The sequence below is a fragment of the Gnatocerus cornutus genome, chromosome 9 (assembly GCF_029298725.1).
Source record: "Gnatocerus cornutus isolate USDA-ARS CGAHR chromosome 9, icGnaCorn1.1, whole genome shotgun sequence".
In the NCBI taxonomy this organism is placed as follows: domain Eukaryota; kingdom Metazoa; phylum Arthropoda; class Insecta; order Coleoptera; family Tenebrionidae; genus Gnatocerus; species Gnatocerus cornutus.
Window position 1 is genome coordinate 8,751,935 of NC_142241.1, and position 15,050 is coordinate 8,766,984.

Sequence of the window (15,050 nt, forward strand, 5' to 3'; positions counted from 1 at the left end):
GTTCACCTCCTTAGTTTTCAGACTCTTTTTTTTCAGAATGCCAACTCAAGAAGAATAAAGATGCTTGTTCAGAGAGAAGTTAAACATTGGGGTAGTTTCGTAAACAAAAAGAAGTGAATGTGATTTTGTTAATTTAGTATCTTTTTTGGTGTTAATAAAATTAAAACTACAACAATTTAAAGTTGGAGATTTAGTTTTTATTGTAAATTGCCATTGCGTAAACATTCCCATTACAAAAAAATTAGTACATATTTTGAAATATTTGACGGATTTCAAATATTAAAGAACTGTGCTATTTTTTTCTAGTGTGCTCTTTAATCTACGGACATGTATAAATTTGAGCTAATCTAAACTAAATATAGGTACTACATACATACTTATTTATTAATATTATTTAAATTTACTATATTATAGAGCGATATTTAGTTCCACGAAAACCTCATTTCTGACGCCTCCTAAGATGTTAAAAAACATAGAATCGAGTAGGACATTTTGATCACCTAAAACACATTTCAAATATTTCAAGTAAGACCACGAAACCATTACCGAAAGAAATAGACGATAAGCCATAATACCAAAGGGCCCAGCCGTAATACAAAGCTCCATCTGTGACCCTTGTAATATCAGCAAAAAATCTTTTTGTACAGTAACGTGGGCTTGGTACCAAAGGGCATTGCACAAATGACCAGGAAGTTCTTGACTCTAAAAAAATCGTATTTATAATATAACGATAACGATTTTGTGTTCCTTACCGCATTTATGAGATGTTGTCCTCCATAGCAAGCAACAAAAAGGGCCAAAATCCATCCAAGAATATGAATGAAACCACATAATCTGCACTCTCCCTAAAAATAATTTTGTTATTTTAGTCTGAGAAATTTGTACTCACATCAAAAATTTGTTTTTCGATGCATCCACACACCACTGCAGTTATAGAAAAGTGAGCGAGCATTGCATTTGTAAAACAGTTATCGACTCTGACGGCCAATCTGAAGAGCACAAAATTATTTTCTTAAACTAAATAATTCATTCAAGTTACTTTATTATTTCAGTGTGATACGTAGCACATTTTTTTAACTTCTTTCTCTGCTCGTCGTTGTTATTTACTTCTACTTGAAAACAATCAGTAATCATTTTCTCCAAATGTTTAAGTCTCAGTACAACATGATAAGCACATTCCAATCCAAGAAACGAAATAATTAAATTATTCTTCATAAGCAGTTGTGCTGCGCAAAAAATGTACAAGTCCACGACCAGAAATGTCGCAGAATTCATTTCAAATGGTGTCCACAACGGAGATATTAAACCGCACACATTGTGGCGGTTGTCCGGTTTGTTCATTTTTTCACAATTCGGTTTATCATGTAGCTTTGTTAAAAAATACGCGACAATCCCCATAACTGTATAATAAAAAACAACTTGAGACCAAAATTTCAATTTAACGAACACTTCATCAAAACCCGGAGGAACGCCAAATTTTTTGAAATTTGATAAGTCTACCAAAAGATTCGCTATTTTTGATTGATTGTTGAAGAAGGCAAAAGTAGTGTAATAAGCACCGATCGTTCCTAAAACCATGGCGATGCCTTCGCTAACATTTATGTTGGTATGATCTGGAATTTTTTGTTAAAATGGGATGGTCACAATAAATTAATACTTTTCAGGGAGATGATGACTTGTATGAGACCACCCAAGCTCCATGGAAGAGTCGATAAAACGAATATTCCCAGACGAAAATATCTCCATTTGTCCCTAGACAACTCGTTTTTTTCGGCCGGCCATAGTAGACTGTATCTTAAGATGGTGAGAGTGGAGCGACAGATTATAATTGGCGAATTTTTGTTTTTAGCTTCCATAATTACTTAAATAAAGAAAAATGTGGGTGGCTTGAAGCACTACAATATTTAAACTTACCCGTCTGTTCTAATCACGTTATTATTTATCACTTTTTTCACACTTCTACTGGACCCGTGTTTCTTGACCAAAGCTTCGGTTGAGAATGCCCCCACGATACCATCCGTCTTGAGCTTATTGATCAGTAGTAATTTTCAATATGCTTAGAATATTTCAGAATTTTCAACAACTGTTATTATCGACTCGGCTATTTTGATGACATGTAGGTATGCACTTATTTCAGATAATTTTTATCTTGAATTTGAATTTATGTAATTTAATTTTTTACTAATAAAACCTGACGTGTAGAAATTGAAGTGTTGGCTATTGGATAGTCAGAGCACCAATCAGAAATGACAGAATACCGATAACATCGATTTGATTTATAAAAGTATTCTTTTATATTATGTATTTCATGGGAAAAATATTAAATATTTAGATGAAATGTGAACAACTTTAATAATTATTAAGATTGTCTCACAAAAAATAAATATGTAAAAAGAGAGTAAAAAGAGCGATAAAAATTCGAAAAATACAATTATAAGTTTGGTCGGAAGTTTAGTTTTCAAATAAATTGTTTCTATTTAAAATTAGCACGTACTACTATATAGGTATACACGTATCACTGTATTGTTAAAAACGCTATTAAAATAGAAACAACCAGAAAAATTAATACCTGAAATTTTAGGGAAAAATTGTAATTATCCCGGCGCCGCCACCATTTTTGCATTAAAACTTAATTAATTCGATCCTCTTATTTTAAATCTAATGATCTCTATAATAGAAAAAGCTTTTAAAATTTGATCAAAACGGTTTTCTATCAAACGTTCTAAAAACGGATGAAATCGATTAATACCAAAAAAAGTTAAGAGCAGGAAAATTATGCAACATTTCAATTTTTAAAGCGCTCTGAAATCCGTAATTTTTAAGATACCACGTTGACACTAGAATGTGTCTGATTAGGATTTTGTACACTACAATAGTGCCAATCCTTAAAACAATTAAAACAAAAAAATATAGTGTAATATAGGATGAAAAGAAAATTTTTAGCTACAAGTGTTTTTTAATTTAATTTAAAAAAAAAATTTAATTCAATTTTTTTACACGTTGTTTATTTTATTAATTTGAATTAAGTCATAAATAAAACTTTCACCATTAATGAACTGCAAGAAAATATAACCTGCCGGGGGACAGAAATTTTGAACGACCCAAATAGGTCTGCTGAAAATGTAAAACAGTCCGTGTATTGTTTATTTTTAATTTTTGGTGATTCTCAACCTCCACTACACCATACACATTGCACATAAAATAGTTCAATTTTTATAACACTTGGAAAGTATACCTGGGGAAAGAAAAAATAACAAAATCAAATGTGAGGAACAAAAATGAGTTCGAAAATATTTAATGAAAATCTAATTTCTTGGTAAATGTTATGTTGATTACTTCTTTATCTAATAAGAAAGTTTAACTTAACCAATTTCCAAGATTTTCGATTAACCAAGATTTTGTGTGTTTCGATATAATTTAACTAATTAATATCAATTTAAGTGAGGGACAGGTGTGGGTAGAGAAGTTTTGTGCATGTAAAATTTATTTAAAAAAATGGTATAAAAATGATTTGTGTAAAGTATACGTAGAGTTTTTTTTGTCTGGTTAAGTGTAAAGTGTACTTAAATCTTCTCTGACTGCAATTATTATGTCATCTTCGATATTTTTATACAATCACACAAACCCAAAACAATTATACAAATACCATCAAATTACTAGTAATTTGTCTTCAACTTCACATCACAATAACACTTTATTGACTGCCTTCATTCGTTAATAAAATTACTTTGTCAAGTAACACAATACAGAATACGACATCTTTAGCACCTACAACATTTTTTTTATTAAACTTTTCTATGATTTTAACTTTTTTTTTACCGATACTAATAGTGGATAAGACACAACACTGTACGACCCCGCAGTCAGAGTAATTTTCTTTTGCGATGCCAGCAACATAAATGAAAGATCTTTTATTAATTTCGAATCAACTTCGTACCACTGTGAAGACCATAATATTTCCGGAAGTACATCACTCTGAAGAGATTTTACCAATTTCTGTTAATTAATGTTGTCTTTTTTAACTCACCGCAGTAATAAGATGTTGTCCACCATAACAAGCGACAGATAGAGCTGCGATCCATGCTGAGAAATGAAGAACTGCAGCTAGCGTACCATCTTGCTGAAATTGAAGAGATTTTAGTGTGTGCAAATAATACGATGAAGTTTTACATACATTGACAATTTGTTTTTCGATACATGCACAAATAACGCCGGTCATTGTTAAATGAGCCAACATTCCGTCACGAAAACATTCATTGAGGCGTTTTGATAATCTGAAAATATTCTTAAAACTCTCTAAATTGAAATGAGAAGCACTTACTGTATGATTTCAGTGTGGCACTCGACGCATTTCTTTAACATTTTTTTTCGTTCTTCGTATCTTGCGTTTCCTTCAAAACATTTCACAACCATTTCTTGCAAGTGTCTCACTCTCAACACCAAATGATGCGCCATTTCCATCGCCAAGAATGAAATCATCAACACAAGCTTGATAATAATTTGACAGGAAACGAAAGTATAACCGTACACGAGTTGATACATCGGGAAATAATTCACTTCAAAGGGGGCCCAAACGGCTGAATTGAACCCGCAGTTTTCGTGCAAATTTTTTTCCAAATTTATTCGTTCACACGTTGGTTTTTGGGCAAGTTTCGACAACGAATACATAGTTATCCCAATAACTGTGTAAATATAAGTGAACCACGACCAAAATCGAAACTTTTTGTCCAAACTCTCGAAATGTGGAGGCACTCCAAACCTTGTAAAATTAGACAAATCTTGGAGAAGACGTGCTATTTCATTTTGGTTTTTGACGAAAGTGAAGGTGGTGTAGTAAATTCCTGTTAAAGCGACGAGGATCGAAATGTCTTCGCTGATGTGGACGTCAACGTTGTCTAGAAAATTTGAAAATTGTAGAAGTTAGGGGTGGTGAGGGACCACGTACTTTTTATTGTCAGGACTAAATGGATTAAGATCGAGAGACCCCATGGAACTGTTAAAAGTAAAAATAAGAGGACTCTGATGTAGTACCATTTTCCGGCTTTCATTTCGTTTTTCGTGTTTGGCCATATTAGACTGTACTGGAGAATTTTTAAAGTGGCGCGACAAAGTTTGATTTGAGAGTCTGGAGATTCCATCTTCTTACTTCTTTATTCAAATTTGTTTTTTCACTGTTAACCACTACTAATACTGTTAAAAACTGTTATAAATCACGCTCACTATATATTTTGTCACATCATTGAAACATGTAGAAGATACAACCCGCACAAGTCAGCTTGCGTTTTTCAACTGCTAGCTGAAAGTGCTATTTTCTCTCCCTAGTAAGCTTTCTTTAAACCAAGAGCTTCGGCGTAAACGGAAGTTGTGATTAGTTAGAAGCTGCAATTTGTAAAGCGCGTGGTTATTACATTTTCCTGCTGTTATTTGTTTGCATAATAATTGATGATTGTAGCTATGAAATTATTTCGATTCATTATAAATAAATAATTTGATATCAATTGAATCTTTTCTTCATTGCGTGTTGACAAAGGATTGTTTGAAGATAGATTTATATTATTTTTTGCTTTTTAATTATTGGTCCAAGCCTAACACATGCACATGGCTCTATCAAATTTACAAAATGAAGAATATTAAAATTTCGTACAAGCTGTAGAATTCAAAAATATGAATTCCAAAATTTTGCAGAATACGTAAATATACATATTTACAGATACTAAAAACGAAAATTTGTAAAAGTAACGATCTCATGTATCTAATTTTAAAATCTATGAAAAAAATAGATAAATAAATAAATAAAGATAAATAATTTTTGTTATACACGGTGGCTTATCTAAGACTTTCCAGTTCAATATCTTTCATATTCATGAACTCATTTTAATGGAATTGAAAACCAACGATTTGGCCGATGGTTTGGCCTTGCAGACGACACCCTTTTCTTCAAAAGGTTAATTTTGTTTTAATTTAAATTTAAAGCATTTTAAGTAAATATTTTACACTGGCAATAATAAAAATCAACCGTTCAACAGATCTTTTAAGAAAAAGAACAAAAAGTAAGCTAACATTTTTAAAAGCTACAAAATTATCTTATCTAGTTTTGGACATCCTTAATTTCTGCTTTGATCTGTCGTTTTTGATATTTTTTATTTGATGTTATAGTTTGATTATTATCATTAATTTACACCTACAGTGGCTATTATGGTTTGTTGTTTCAACTTTTTGCAAATTATTGCAATGCATTGCCGCAGAAGCCGTTAGAATGTGTAGAAACTCAAACATGGTTAAAAGTAAGGTCAGGAGGGGTGCATAAAATTTATGCTTTTATTCGTTATTTCGAAGATATTAATAAATCGTTTCAAGAAACTGTAATGGCAAAATCGACTTATTCTCTTAAGCAAAAGCAAGAATCCAATATTTAACATAATAGCAGAAACATTATGATTAAATTTACGACCTATTAAAAAGATGACCAAAATTGCATTTTCAATGGTAAAATAATTTTAATAACAGCGAATTATGCCTCACTGTTAAAAAAACTTTGTTTTAAAGGTTATTAAAATTTCTTCACAAAATAAATAAAAAAAATTGTATGCGATAAAAAAATCAACCTTTTCATATCTTTGATTAAAGAAACAGTTTTTTGTTCCTGTCAAGTAATTTGACGTTGTGAAACTGAGTATTTTATGAACTTTTTAATAACATCTTCACAAGGCCGTCATATTTGAATCGTATTGCAAACAGTTTTTTTTATGAAATATTTATTACATAACAGTCTTTTGTTTTTCATTTTTTGCATTTTAAGGCAGTTTCCATAATTTCTCTCAAAATTGGGAGCTGCTCAAGTGATAATTAAGGACACGCTATGTAATTTCGAAAGTAACTAAGAGTGAGTTTTTAATTGATTTTTTTATATTAGGCTCGAAATTCTTATATGGGCTACCCTGTGTAAAAAGTATTTTATAACATTAAAACCTGGAAATATTCGCGGAAAGTAGAGAATGTAAAAAAAAACATTTTAATTGGTTGAAAAAAATACCAAATAAAAGAATTTTTAGCATTTAAGAAGTTTTGGTTTTTGTTGAACAACCAAAACTTCTTAAATGCTAAAAATTCTTAAAAAAAAATTCAAAGTAATAAGGATTAGGAAAATTAAAAGGAGGCCTAAAGAATTTAGATAAGTTAAAAAATCAAAAAAATTCATGGAAATGGGCGTAAATGAAGAACTTGAAAAATCAGAAAAGCGACACTTTTATAATTTGAACATGCAATTGTTTCGTGTTTTGGTTTTTAAATCAATTAAGTAAAAAGTCTAATTGGAATCTTTATTTGCAATCAAGGAAAAAACAATGACGTCGACGCTAAAGACACTAAAAAAAGCAGTGAAAAATTACAAATATTGTGTAAGTTTAAGACTAAAACACTGAAGTAATTTTAGTTTGCTTCATTCTTGTAAGAAACACAATACAGAGTACGACATCTTCAGCACCTAGAAAAATAAAGTTATTTTAAATTTTCGAAAACCACACCATCTTACTGATACTAAAAGTGGATACGAGACTACACCAAATGAGCTTGCAGTCAAAGCCATGATATATTATTTTGTAGCCACAGGTAAATTGGTATAATTGGAATTTGATGCAGATATGTAGATATCGATAGTCCTTAATTTGTAAATTTAAAAACTATAAAAACTTGCAGGGAAACATCTTAAATTATCTGAAGCACTCGTCAAATGTTTTCGCCAATCTAATATCAAACTTTAAGAATTTTGGAATATAACTTTGGTGTTTACCCTAAAATTTCAATATGGAATAAAATGCACCGTTTTAACTTCTGCTTTCTTTCTTCGTATTCTGCTTCTTGTGCAAAGCACTCCACCACCAAAATTTGCAGGTGTTTGATTCTCAGCACTAATAAGTAAGTTATCTCCATAGCCAGAAAGGAAATCATGAAGATAATCTTGAAAATAATTTGACTGCTTGCGACTAAATAAACGAACACGATGTGATACATCGGAAAGTAGTTGATTTCAAACGGTGCCCAAACGAGTCCACATATTTCTCGTAAGTTTTTTTCCACGTTTTCCTTTTCACATTTCGATTTCTGACTAATTTTCAAGAGGGCGATAAATGATAGTCCACCTGCAATGTACACGTTTGCGACTCTCAACCAAAAGAGAAATTTCTTAGCTGCGGTAGTCGGTGGTATACCAAAAGTTTCAAAATCTGACATGTCCTTTAGCAAGTGGGCTATCTAGCAAATGCCTATTATAGCAACAGCGATAGAAGCGTCTTCACTGATATGAATATCAACTTTGTCTAAAAAGTGTAAATTTTATGAGGGTACAAACATGAAACCGGTATTTACTAATGATAGTTAAAATTAATCAATACAGACAAGCACCAAGGCATTGTGAGGATGAAAAATAACGAAACTTTAAAGTAGTACGATTTGCCCGCGTCCATTTCGTCTTTCATATTTGGCCAAAATAGGTACAAGTTTAATTAATTAATTAATTAGATAGACAAGTGTGCAAAAAAGGTAAATGTGTAGAAGAATTCCCCATTTCGTAATTTAATTACTAATTTATTTCAGTTGTTACTTTAGTTTTAGATTTTCCTGCTACAATATTGACCGAAGTTTTTCATTGTAAATAATGCAATAATAATTATTGTTCTACCGACCTTGTACACTTTTCGGTTTTATTTCACCAGTTTTAAAGATTGTTTATTTATTACTATTAATAATCACCGGTTCTTTCAAATTACTCGGAAAGTTGATAAACTATCGAAGTCATAAATTATTATTAAGAAAAAATATGGTGTTAACACTAATAATTTCACATAGATAAATAATAGATTAACTTTTAGTTGGAGAAAGTTGATTTCACTGTTCCGATCAAAAGGCTTCAGGATAATAAAATTAATTACATATATTTATTTGGAGTACGGGCAATCTTAATCGTACTATTTTCGAATTAAAGTTAGAGAGTCTTCTGTTAGAAATTTTCAGATAATTTAAGATGTTTCCCTGCAAGTTTTTATAGTTTTTAAATTTACAAATGAAGGACTATCGATACCTACATATCTGCATCAAATTCCAATTATATCAATTTACCTGTGGCTACAAAATAATATATCATTAATATTCAAATTAAATATTAAATAGATAAAAAAACACAATAGTTTCGTTGCTGTACACATAAGTTCTTAAATTGTAGCTTAGAATAATCACAAGTTACATTGCGGAGAAGTTTCTGCTCGTTTATAGAGCTTCCGCGAGGGAGCAGAAGTCATTCTTAAAAAAGCAGTTCGATAAAGCACATCATAGAACTTTTGCCAAGTATTATCTACAGTGTGAAACTGAAAAGAGTTGATGGTCTTATTAAATGTAGTGTTGTGTTGTTTTAAATTTGGTGAAAAGGAATTAACTGGATGACTATGGTAAGGATACGTTGTCAAGCATCTGGGTTACTTCTTAAGACATTTTAACTAATTTGAACTAAATACTTTTTAAGAGATGTGTTGATTCTTGTATTTTGTAGACAATTGTGACATTTTAAAACTGCTAAATATACATATAAAAATAAGCGCACGATGTCCGAACCGCAAATTACAATTTGTCGAGCGACTTTAAGCACTCTTCAGTACAGCTTTATATGGCCCAGCACTGAAAATGAGATGAATCCCGGTAAATCGGGGTATCTCAGAATTCTCGGATTTGTATTGCTCACATCACCTTGGATTCTCTCAATAATAATACACTTGATAGTAACAGTGAAAAGTAAGAAATTTTACGTTTTTTTTAACTCAATTTAACGTATTTTTAAGACAATACTGACATCCCCATTACTGAAGATGTTGCCCATGTTGTGGCTTTCCTTGGTATTTACTACACTTGTTCAGTTTTTGTAAAGAACCAGCAAGGAATTGCCTTGCTCTTACGTGATATGTCTAATTTTAAAAAGTATGGCGAACCTCCAAATCTAAAAGCTGTTAATTTTCGTTTTTGGGTTATAATGGCTAACATATACATTATGGGTGGAATTGTTTTCGTATTTGGACTAAAATATTCACAAAAGTCAGCATGCGAAAAAAGGAATATTGATAAAAATTTAAACGAATTTTGTGGTATGATTTCAAGTATCTGGACACCTATTGACTTACACCATTTTCCACTGTATCAATTGCTGATTATTTATACACTGTATTCGAGTCAATTATTTGTCAAGTGCGTTTTTATGATTTTCTTTTTATCGATGGAGATGTCGCATCATTTAGTACTGCGAATGAAGCATATGCAGATACTACTGAAGGAGAGTCTTGCTGAAGTAACAGTATTTGACGAAAAGAAAAGGAAGTTTCGAAAATGCATTCTTTACCACATTGACATATTGGAGTATGTATACAATGCTAATAACAAAAATAATGCAATTTTTTTTCAGTCTTGCAAAACGTCTCGACGAATGTTTTACATACTGCATGTTTGCACACTTAACGATGACAGGAATCATTTGCGCTACTATCGAAAAACAAATTGTTGATGTAAGTCTGACTCACCCACGCCTACAAATAAAAAATACTTCTATTTTATTTTAGAAAGACGATATGTTTATTGCGATGCTTCATTTTACTGGATGGATATCAACACTTGGAATGGCTTGCCACGGTGGTCAAATTCTTACCAGTGCTGTAACTCTTCTCAACATGACTTACTTTCTCATCTAAATTTTATTTCTAGAGTCAGTCACTTCCGGATGAGTTATGGTCTTCAATTTGGTATAATGTTGACGTGCGAATTATCAAGGATCTGTCGTTTATGATTATGGTATCAAAGAAAGAATTGGCTTTGACTGCAAGTTCATTTGGTGTAGTCTCGTATTCACTTTTAGTATCAGTAAGATGGTGTGGTTTTCGAAAATTTAAAATAACTTTATTTTTCTAGGTGCTGAAGATGTCATACTCCGTATTGTGTTTCTTACAAGAATGAAGCAAACTAAAATTATTTCAATGTTTTAGTCTTAAACTTGCACAATATTTGTAATTTTTTAATGTTTTTTTTAGTGTCTTTAGCGTCGACGTCGTTGTTTTTTCATTAATTGCAAATAAAGATTTCAATTAGACTTTTTACTTTATTGATTTAAAAACCAAAAACACGAAACAATTGCATGTAGAAATTATAAAGGTGTCGCTTTTCTAATTTTTCAAATTCATCATTTACGTCAATTTCCAAGAATTTTCTTGAATTATGTGATATTTTTAGATTTATCAAAATTCTTTAGGTCACTTTTCAATTTTCCTAATCTTTATACTTGGAATTTTTTTTTAAAGAATTTTTAAGATTTAAGATATTTTGAATATATGTATATATATCGGTGGGCAACTACTTCTAAACGCAGTAAGTTTGTCAAAAAAGTAAGTCCTAAACACTTTTCTTAGAGTGCTGAGCTTTCCGACGAGTTGTGGTCTTCACTTTGGTACAACAGCGATCCTCGTTTATCTAAGGCGCTGTCGTTCATGTTGATGTCGCAAATAGAACTAACTCTGACCGCGGGAGCTTTCGGTGTGATGTCGTATCCACTTCTAGTTTCGGTAAGATTGTACATTTAAAGTAAATTGAGCAATGGATTGAAATTGTAGGTGTTAAAAATGTCGTATTCGATTCTATGTTTTCTCACAAGATAAGTGGAGTTTTAGTACCACAAAAAATGTACCTAAACTATATTCGAGGGTTCTTAAAGTTGCCCGACACAGTTTGATAGTTTCACTCATTTTTGCTGCAAGTAAATAATATTGAGCACTTATATTTAATTGAATGTTTTTTAGTTAACACACTTTTGTTTGCAAAATTCAGGTTAAAAAATCGGAAATAAAATTACAAATTTCTTCTGATGGATTTATGTCAACTGCGACTCTCCGACTAACTTCTCTTGTTGATGTTAAGCTTTAAATAAAGTTTGCTACAAAAAAAACGAGCAAGAGGTGCAGGCAAACTAGTTATTACTCAAAGCTGCCATTGCAGTCAATAGTAGATACCAATTTCAGTAATAACATAAATTTTATAAAATTCTTTTATGCCTGCTCGTAGTTGAATTGAAGATCATTATTTCGCGACGTGAGAATTATAAGGTTCTAAGTGAATTTTTGTGAAAATTTAAATTGTCTGTTTTGCAATTTTTTTAAACATTTTCTATGATGTATAAAAAAGGAGTGAGTTAATATTTTAACAAGCCAAAATGATTTTAATAGATTCTGACATTTTTTTAAATAAATGCTTAATAAATTAAAGAAAAATCACTGATAACGTAAACACTGATCAATTTAATGCAAATGTTAGTTAGAACCTTATACAAGGTGTTTATAAATGTTTCTAGCATCAAGCGTGGCTTTGGAATTCATGTCGTACATTATTTTGCCGCTTTGTTTTCATAGTGACTGTAACTATCAGGAAAATGATTTATAATGTTACTTACTTTAATGACGTTTTAGTTACGGTCTTATGCCCAAGTTTTCGATTTTCTGGTTTTAAACTACAACTGGAACGGTTTATTTCTCAAAACTTACTTTGCTTCATGTTTGAGGTTAACTGCAAATGTCAGTTGACAAATCGAAACCCACATTTGTAATGAGCGGCAAATTTCTTTGACATTTCATAGCCACCCTTGATGCTAGAAACATTTATAAACACGTTGTAGTTCTCAGGTCGCGATTTATTAAAGACTGCTAGAATTTGAAGGTCTAGTTAAATGGACCAGATTTTGGGCAAGGTTGGCAAACCAAATAATAAAAATCATCTTTTTTTGAATCATTGTATTACTGTTATTAAAATTAAACCGATAATAGAAACCAAAATTTTTAAAAAAGTTTGTAAAAAATAGTTTGGAGAAGTTAAAATTGATACGTGGAAAAAGTGTAATCCATCATTTGCTTTTTTTTTAATTATTGTTCTCGATGGTATTGGAACAGTCTTTTGAGGCACTGGTAACGCATTTTCCGGATATATCGCTGCAGTGATTCGACGTGATAACGTTATCACAACCGCCCACTCCAGCAGACGAGATGTGATGAATCTGCAGAAAAATATTAAAATGAGACTAAAACACGCTATTTATTTTTACTTGAAATCCGTCATTTATCGAGTGTTTTCCTGTGTTTTCTGTAATCAGATAACTATCTCCTTTTACATCAACCCAACTGTCCGCACTATTTTCGCCGCTCATTCCAGTACCATCAAAAGTATTGCCTTGTACCACTCCACAGCAAGAACCTTCTTTGATATCAACACATTCGGCAGCTATATTGGGCCCTAATTTATTATTTATGACTTGATTTCTGTCACTTTTGTCTGGTTTTCCATCAATCCAGTTGGAAACCTTTTGAAAAAAAGTTAGAAGGTACAATTTTATATTACCTTCTTACCGCTTGCCCTAGATAAACGGCTTCACCAAAACCAGGACTGCCAAGACCCGTATCGTGAACCTCAGAGTTTTTCAAGATGTTATCAGCGCTGTTATATCTAAAGTGGATACCTTCTTGTTGAATGTTGTACACTACCAGTCCATCCAAGACGCAATGAGAGGCACCTTCTAACACAATACCCTTTTTGGAGTTCGCAACTTGAAAAGCTTCAAGATTCCAATAACTAGCTTTGAGCCAAAATCCGTAATTTGATCCAGAGAGGACAACGTTTCCTGAACCTTTCATGGTTATTGGAGCGTCTTTAGATCCGCTTCTTTCGGCGACGAAGGTACCATGGTACTCTCCACTTTTGAGAGAAATTGTGTCACCAGGATTCACGGACTTCAAGGCGTCGTTCAACTCGTTGGCTGAAGAAACGTCGTAGGTTTTACCCTCGATGGATAGAACAAACGCTAGAGTTAAGAAAATAAGCGACTTCATCTTTGAATGGAGCTTGAATGACTGGTGAGTTCTGATCGTTGGTATTTATAGAAATAATCTTTTATCTGGAATAATAATAGAATTGGGGTGAAGTGGAACTCAACTGTCAAAATAATATGAAGTGGGTATTAAAGTAGGAGTAGTAGTTAAACCATTACAAATATTTTTTTTATTTTTTAATCAACATTGTTATCAATTGTATTAGAACAGTCTTGTGCAGCGTTGTGAACACACTCTCCACTCACTTCATTGCAGACATTTCTAGTTATGACATTGTCGCATCCACCCACTGAAGCATCCGCGGCGTGGTTAATCTACAGAATATTATTTATAATAAATTTAAAAAAGGAAAAGTTTGGGGTTACTTGAACTCCATCATGGGCTGAGTGCCTGAAGACGTTTTCTGTAATTAAATAACTGTCTCCTTTGATATCAACCAAAGTTTTCGCACTAGTTCCAGTACCATCGCAAACATTATCCTGAAATACTCCACAACACGAACCCTCTTTGATCTCTACACATTCGCCACCAACATTGGGACCGATCGTATTGCGCTTGAATTGATTTCTGTCGCTTTTGTCTGGTTTTCCATCAATCCAGTTCGACACCTTGTGAAAGATTTAGAATCTCTTATTCTTAATATTGTCTTCAGAGGTCTTACCGATTCGCCTATATAAATTCCTCGGCCGGAACTCAAACTGCGAATAACAGAATTTGACAAGGTATTGTCCGCACTGTTATGACTGAAATGGACACCGTCTTCTTGGATATCCTGAATTTCCAAATCTTCTAGAACATTATTGGAGGCACCTTCTAGAACAATACCCTTCTTAGAACCAGAGACTTCAAATCCTTTAATATGCCAATAGTTAGCTTTCAATTGGAAGCCGTATTCTGTTCCGGACAGGATGCTTCTAGAGCCATTCAAAGTTATAGGAGAGTTTTTAGACCCGCTTCTTTTGGCAACAAAATCGCCTTTGTAAGTTCCACTTTTAAGGTTGATGGTATCACCAGGGTCTACAGATGTCAAGGCGTCGTTCAATTCTTCGGAAGAACTGACATCGTACGTTTTGCACTCAATGTTTAACTCAAAAGCGAGAAGTAAAAGAACGTCGGTCTTCATCTTTGGAATATTATTGAGAGCGCGGTTTCATC

General features: G+C 32.3%; 4 protein-coding genes and 1 long non-coding RNA gene across 5 annotated transcripts; 1 reads left to right on the forward strand and 4 right to left on the reverse strand.

Annotated features, from left to right (window-relative positions):
• Positions 1 to 455: 455 nt before the first annotated feature.
• Positions 456 to 5,138, reverse strand: LOC148168596 (uncharacterized). The gene is made up of 11 exons (XM_088046224.1): positions 4,946 to 5,138; positions 4,322 to 4,895; positions 4,175 to 4,274; positions 4,028 to 4,120; positions 1,915 to 2,027; positions 1,658 to 1,794; positions 1,040 to 1,613; positions 890 to 989; positions 753 to 845; positions 547 to 702; positions 456 to 500 (listed from the first exon to the last, which is right to left on the reverse strand). The coding sequence occupies exons 1-11, from the start codon at positions 5,136 to 5,138 to the stop codon at positions 456 to 458; spliced, it is 2,178 nt and encodes a 725-aa protein (XP_087902350.1).
• A 2,300-nt stretch (positions 5,139 to 7,438) lies between these two features.
• Positions 7,439 to 8,229, reverse strand: LOC148168597 (uncharacterized). The gene is made up of 3 exons (XM_088046225.1): positions 7,790 to 8,229; positions 7,532 to 7,589; positions 7,439 to 7,483 (listed from the first exon to the last, which is right to left on the reverse strand). Exons 1-3 carry the CDS (start codon positions 8,227 to 8,229, stop codon positions 7,439 to 7,441), a joined length of 543 nt encoding a protein of 180 aa, XP_087902351.1.
• Positions 8,230 to 9,360: 1,131 nt separating this feature from the next.
• LOC148168598 (uncharacterized) lies at positions 9,361 to 11,027 on the forward strand. Its single transcript, XM_088045797.1, has 7 exons — positions 9,361 to 9,440; positions 9,542 to 9,780; positions 9,828 to 10,395; positions 10,442 to 10,541; positions 10,596 to 10,688; positions 10,738 to 10,893; positions 10,942 to 11,027. The coding sequence occupies exons 2-7, from the start codon at positions 9,594 to 9,596 to the stop codon at positions 10,984 to 10,986; spliced, it is 1,149 nt and encodes a 382-aa protein (XP_087901923.1). The 5' UTR covers positions 9,361 to 9,440; positions 9,542 to 9,593; the 3' UTR covers positions 10,987 to 11,027.
• Positions 11,028 to 12,797: 1,770 nt separating this feature from the next.
• LOC148168599 (uncharacterized) lies at positions 12,798 to 13,912 on the reverse strand. Its single transcript, XM_088046328.1, has 3 exons — positions 13,416 to 13,912; positions 13,115 to 13,369; positions 12,798 to 13,066 (listed from the first exon to the last, which is right to left on the reverse strand). The coding sequence occupies exons 1-3, from the start codon at positions 13,893 to 13,895 to the stop codon at positions 12,932 to 12,934; spliced, it is 870 nt and encodes a 289-aa protein (XP_087902454.1). The 5' UTR covers positions 13,896 to 13,912; the 3' UTR covers positions 12,798 to 12,931.
• Positions 13,913 to 14,162: 250 nt separating this feature from the next.
• LOC148168600 (uncharacterized) lies at positions 14,163 to 14,843 on the reverse strand. Its single transcript, XR_015770835.1, has 3 exons — positions 14,557 to 14,843; positions 14,261 to 14,503; positions 14,163 to 14,209 (listed from the first exon to the last, which is right to left on the reverse strand). It is a non-coding gene; the product is annotated as an uncharacterized LOC148168600 (long non-coding RNA).
• Positions 14,844 to 15,050: the final 207 nt, after the last annotated feature.